The sequence below is a fragment of the Montipora foliosa genome, chromosome 10, assembly GCF_036669935.1.
Source record: "Montipora foliosa isolate CH-2021 chromosome 10, ASM3666993v2, whole genome shotgun sequence".
NCBI classification, from domain to species: Eukaryota; Metazoa; Cnidaria; class Anthozoa; order Scleractinia; family Acroporidae; genus Montipora; species Montipora foliosa.
In genome coordinates this window covers 26,018,640-26,025,112 of record NC_090878.1, presented here as the reverse complement: position 1 = coordinate 26,025,112, position 6,473 = coordinate 26,018,640, and the positions used below count along the sequence as shown (strand labels likewise).

The 6,473-nt window shown below is 39.8% G+C and overlaps 1 protein-coding gene across 1 annotated transcript in view; it reads left to right on the top strand.

Annotated features, from left to right (window-relative positions):
• The window catches only part of LOC137974283 (membralin-like), a 32,708-nt gene extending 28,894 nt beyond the window's left edge, over positions 1 to 3,814 (top strand). Inside the window, exons 9-11 of the mRNA XM_068821156.1 lie at positions 1,924 to 2,023; positions 2,632 to 2,809; positions 3,611 to 3,814. Coding sequence (XP_068677257.1) covers positions 1,924 to 2,023; positions 2,632 to 2,809; positions 3,611 to 3,804 — 472 coding nt within the window. The 3' untranslated portion in view covers positions 3,805 to 3,814. The remainder of the gene's footprint in view (positions 1 to 1,923; positions 2,024 to 2,631; positions 2,810 to 3,610) is intronic.
• Positions 3,815 to 6,473: the final 2,659 nt, after the last annotated feature.

Genomic DNA, 6,473 nt, shown 5'->3' with positions numbered 1-6,473 from the left:
TTGCAAATGAGCGCGGCAAAGGAATATTTCAACATCTTGCTTAATAGAAAATTCATTGGTGCGTTTGGCAATAGGGACACAATTTAGGCCAGAGAACAGATTTCTCTGAGTCAGTAAGCGGAAGATTTTCTGTAATTGTAACTACGGTATTATGGCTATGCAATGTAGTGTCGTTGGTAATTTGCGAACGCAAATGAACGCAATTTCTGCAATTGCGTAAAGAAGCCTGAAAAATTCAGGACTTCAACGGGGTTTGAACCCTGAAGTTTTTGGGTCTTGGTTTGGTGTAAATGGTAAAACAGTCTATAATTAAGTTCCCGGATTTTAGCGCGCATCCATAGTACCAAAACTACTGGACAGATTTTGGAAAGTTCGGAGCGGCACTGAAGAATGTGTTTGTCAAGTACATTTCGTTTTTGGCACATAGCTCTGATTGTGATCCTCATAATATTACGTGAAAATAATTTTGAGCACATCGAATTTGGTGAAGATATTGATTCGAGTGAGAAACTGTAGATGCATGAAAGTTTGAGCGAAACCCTTTTGGAATGACTTAAGAATTGAGGCAACGGCCGATGAAATTGATGTGACTAATAACCTGCATAACGCATAACCTGTACGTTATACAATTAATTATACATTGGCGAGACAGGTAGACGACTAGGTGACCGATTCTGCGAACACTCTCGCCTCGCGATGTTGAGAAGAATGACAAGGGTGCATCTGAGCCAGTCGCTCGTCATTTTAATCTCCCTAACCAATCCAAACAACACATGGCTATCTGCGGCCTTTCCCTACATCTAGGTACGACGGAAAGCCGCAAGAATCTGGAACAAAAATTCATCTTCAAAATCGGCACACTTTATCCCCACGGTATTAACGAACGCTTTTCATTTAACTAATGTATCCTGTTTTTCACGTTGCCATGTTACCACCTATAGCGTAGCTCCTACTCTACTGATAAAAACTACACACAACCCATAATTCCTCGATTCGCTCTGACGAAACGTCAGCATTGAGAATTCCTGTACGGTGGTCAATTTACATTATCAACTCCGTTGATAACACCAAATGTTTCTTTAGAAACTAACCCCTTTAGGCAAAATGTAAATAGACATCTTAAGATTAACATGTGTGTGAAATTCTGTTAAAACAGTATGCAAGATGCCTTTGTCGTGTAGGGTACTGGTACAGTACCCTTGTGTCTTTGTGATGTGGCATCTTAACTACACATAATGTCAGATTCAGGTCCTAGCAATATGGAAGGGAGACTTAACAAGGCTGAACATGGTTTTATGACCAACGTTTCCTGAGTGTCCGGGTGAAACGGAGCAGAGTGAAGAACCAACAAACCCACCTACATGTGATGCCTAGTCTGGGAATCGAACTTGGGACACTTTGGTGGGAGGCAAGCGCTCTCACCGCTATGCTATCCCTGCACCCTTAAAAATCACCTGTGAAGTTGTCACTGGAAGGTCATAGGTTTGAAATCCAAATAGAAACACTCACATTTTTTCCAAGTGTGCTTTAGTCATCATCAGAAATTGATCATGAAGTGAAAATGTAAAGAATAAGCAAAATGGTCAATGTTATACTTATATGGAGACTTACAGACAAATGAAGAAATCCATTGGCAAGTATTTCCACCAAAAGTTGAATCCGTTCTTTAACTACAATGTATTTCAGACGCTCTACCACTCAGCTGTGGGAGACTCGTGGGAGATCATGTACGTGTAGGCCAATTCATCCTTTCATTTTTTTTACGAGGCTCAAAAAGTCACCATCTCCTTCTGCTTAAATTACGTTTGTAAGCTGTTGTTTGGAGATTCTCTGTTTTGAGACAAGCTACTATTTTTTTTAAGAGTCATCTTTAAATAACTATGGAAACTATTTATTAAACAGCGGTGTGGTTTCTTTTGGCAGGTTTTTTTATCTGTATCATTTTGCATTTTATGCTTACCATTATCGATTTAATGGGCAGTACAGTGGACTTGCATTAGTAACATCATGGCTATTTATTCAGGTTTGTAATTATTCTGTGTTCCCTGAATCTGCCATGGAATTTGTTTTGTTTGTTTGTTTGTTTGTTTTTTTTTGAGAAATTCGTTTTCTTGGCTGGAAAGTCACAATCTAAATGTGGGCCAGGGAGCACGCATTTTTGCGTTTTGTTCGAACGGGATTTAGGTGTTATGGAAAAAAAAAAGTTCTGTATAAGAGTTCCCTTCTCAGCATAAAAAATTGCAGTAGATAGTTGCAAGAACTGTAGTGGCATGCAGAATGCAATTTTGATGAAAGACCAAAACAAGTTCAGTATTTCCCCCAGTTTATATCTTACAGCCACCATCCCTGTGCATGATTTACTGCATGTAACAAGTTATGGTAGACCCCTAGTTCAGTATTTTCTCGGAGATCATCCTCAGTAGTTTGACTTTGCCCTTTGGGCTTGTCAAAATAAAGCGAAACTTGTAAAACACACCCTTCGATGCACCCGCTAAAGCATCTAATAAGATAGACACGTAATTTGTATGCATTGGTGCTTTGCTTTTATACTTTTATAACCATGAAACTAAAAGTCGATTATGGTAGTTACAACTGCAATGGTTAACATTTGATTTTGTCTTCATCCCACAGCATTCCATGCTATTCTTCTTTCATCACTATGAGTTGCCAGTGATTCTTAGCCATCAAGCTGATCCAGAGGAAGATTTGTTGGCTGATCCTATAGCTGCACTGACTGATGAGGTTAATGTTCCTGCTTTAGATGAACATCATAACCAGGCAGCAGCTGCAGATGACATCCAACAGACAGGTAGGCGGACATAGTTTGTATAATGTTACTTTGGTACTCATCGACCCAACTACTGTGTAAGTGTAGAATGTTCAAGTGCAATTTTTCTGTACGTTTCTACAGAAATGATGGGTTAGTCTACCGTAGTAATCATAAATGCAATAGAAAAATGGAGAATTTTAGCGAGCGGCTGTAATAATAAACAGTAGCAGACAGGTCTTACTGTTAAGACAACCTCTCGTCTTGGGATTTGAAAGTCTTGTTTGTTTCTAACCGTGAAAATCCAACCTCTCTAGACCAGTTTTATTCCTTGAGCCGAGAGAAATGTCTCCAACGACGAAACTATCATTCAAGATTGCATGACCTACATTGTTATGGCAGGAGTCTTCATCTCTTGTGTAGAGCCTAGGATTTCATCTCTTGAGACAAGGATTCTATTTTTAAGGCAAAGGGAAAAGCGCAGTAACTGCAGTCTCTTAATGAAATTGTTGTACTCCCTCAAAATGGACCCGTTTCCGGAGTGTCGTGATCTAGTCTGGGGAAACAAGAGGGCCGTCTTATTGGCCTGGGGTGATGATTTTTGTGATTTCAATAATTAATTATAGATGCACAGCTAGACATTCGGTACTACCTGGAAAATCGTTGGCATCTACTGGAAGAGAAGTGACCGTCTACTAGCTGTGTGAAAAAGTTTTTTTTTTGGTGGCTTTAGAAACTTCCCAGTGTTTAGGGCTGACAATGAAGGACATACTAAATGTTAATGTAAATTGTTGAAAAACTGGCCAGATACTCCTGAAGTCATAACGTATGGAACTTTTGCAGGCAGAGGTGCTCAGAACGATACCTCGTTGGTAAGACGGCGCCCGACTCGAACAAACGACACTTCTGTGAACAATTCAATGTTGAGCAATTACGGAATTTTCACTCCTGTTGATTTGGACCATGAATTTGCGAGGAGTAGACCAGAAAGGGATCAGGATGCAGCTGCAGAAGCATCAACCAGTAATTCGACCTGATGTTAATAAGGTATTGGATTTCTACACAATCTATTTAATCATTACTGATGATGATGATGGTTGTTAATGGTGGTAATGATCATTTTCACCTGTCTTCCTCTGGGAGATTAAGTAAAATGGCCTTTAGGAAAAGTTGCTGAAGGGCCAAATTGGTGGCTTACCCTGAGATATCAGAATGGTCTTGAAATTCGCGAGGATTTTTAGTTCTTGTGCAACGAAGGCTTACTATACGTTATAACACGTCTTGTTTTGGCCTTGGAGGAATTCGCTTCAGGAGTCACTGATAAAGCCCACTAGTATTGCTACACCTGTTGTTCCTGGGCTTGTACCCAGGCCCTGCTGTATTTCATGCCGTCAAAATATTCATTTTTGCAAAATTCGCAGCCTCATTCGTTCAAAGTATCTTATTTCCTCTGTCTCTAAGGCGCAGAGGTGAAGATTTGGCTCTGGTGCTTTTTACGGTTTTTGTTTTTCCATCTGATGAGCTATCAAACTAGCTCTCATCATTCAATTTCCATATTGATTTAAATTCAATTTGTTTCCCGTGATACATTTTTTCTTAAGTGCTATCAGTCATACTTCTGGAGTTATTTTTCAATTTTTTGTGAGAAAAATACTTACGTGAAGCGAGGTGTTTAAGGAGGAAATCGAACCTGAGCCTCTTCGCAGAGGCGGCTGCCGTTTCTTTTAATTTAGCCACAAGGACCAGACGAGGTTAACTTTTAAGGTGCCCATAACCCCAAAATATTTTTTTCGCTAAAATGAATCTTTGCACCTGTTCGAAACGCATTGCGATCATTTTTTTCAAATCCTGCCATTTTATAGGCTTCGAAAGTTGCGAAAATCCAAGCATCTTTGTTCACGACCGAGTCAGAAGAGGAGTGGGTCTATTCCTGATTTGACGTCACAAACTGATTTACATTGCATTAACTCTTTGTAAAAATTCATGCAAAGTAGATTGTGACGTCAAATCAGGAATAGACCCACTCCCCTTCTGACTCGGTCGTGAACAAAAGATGCTTCGATTTTCGCAACTTCCGAAGCCTATAAAATGACAGGATTTGTTAGAAAAAGGAAAAAATGACCGCAATGCGTTTCGAACTGGGCACTTTAAAGCAAGGAATTTGCTTATTTATGACAAATCGGTGAGAGCTTTAGTGTTTTCAGTGAGGGTAATAATAATTGTAGATAAGGGTTTCAAAATGAAGAAAACAGAGAGCGTCTGTGCCCGGAGCAGGACAGAGTTTGGAAGTGGGAGGCCCTTACCTTTGGGTTGAGGTTGGTGAATGAGTGGTCACTTTTTAGCGGATTCCCCTCAGTGAGAATGTACCAACCAATTTCAGCAGAGAACGTCATGCTGCTGGACGCTCGGAAGATTCAGACCCTTTTTGTAAACCCGTCCCCCCCCCCCCCCCCCCATACCTTCTTTCTTACTTCCAGTAGGAAGTACGAGAAATACTTAAATTATTCTGATTTTTATGTTGTTTTTCTTTTACTTTTTCTTTTCAGAGAAAAAACGAGGACGACCGACACTTAAAAGTTGCAATAGTGTTTTTGTGCAATGCAATCGAGTTTTGAAAATATTGGAAGGTGACCATTAATTGGTCTGTTATGTGTACCAAAACTTGCAAGCCTTGTGTTGTGTACAGTTGGTGCAACTGACTAGCTAATCAGGCTCAATACAGAGGATATTAAGTTATATTGAAGCAGAGATTTCTTCAGAGTAGCCGCTTAATAAGCTCACTGAGAATTGTTCTTTGCAAGTGGTGTCCTTGCCTTGGTAAAAAATCTTGTCAAAGTCTTCATGTCAAGACTTTATGTCAAGAAAAGAATAAGGACCACGACTGCCATTGTGTAGGGAATTTTGACTGCCTTCACGTCAACTTTCATAGAGCAACGATGTTCAAAACTACATTTTTACGGTTTTCGCCGGCTTCGTGTTTCCTTTTTCCTGCGAATTTTAAACGTGAGTGACTATCCTAAGGGGCTGTAGTAGGGCCAGGCCTGTTCGATCCTTCTTGGAAGCTCTGCTGCTCGATTTATATACAGTGTTTTGAACGAAATTTATCCTAGTAAAGACAGTAATTTTCTCCCTTTTTTCAGCAGAGTTGGCATACATTAAGGTAAACAGGAATGTAGTTTAATGCATGTTTTGATCGACTGGTCTAATTGAAAGAATAGCTGTTATCACAGTTGAGCCCACGTCTCAGCGGTGTTTGTTTTGAGAAGGCGCGAAAACGAGGTTTTCAGTTCGAAACAAGGACTTTGTGATTTCTTGATTCTCGACTGTGTCCTTCGCCTTTTTTCAAGTAATTTGAGATCGAAAGTTAAGGTTAAAATGATGTTTAATGTGGCGTTTAATGTGATCATTTGAAAAAAGGTAAACATTGATGTCCGACTCGGTCATTTTGGAAACACATTAACCACACTTAAAGGGGCTCGTAAACGTGTGGTTGGACGGGGTTCCCTTAATGCTTGTGTACAGCAGATCCAGTTGTTTCTCTATGAGATAGAATAATTATGTAGTTAGCAGATCAAGGAAAGTGTACAAAAGGAAAATCCATTTTTGGTATGAACATCACATGGGCTGTAAAAAAGGTGGTGTCTTATGAATAAAAATTTACGGGTAAAATGCTTGAATTGTCTTGCAATTTATTTTTGGGTGCCTC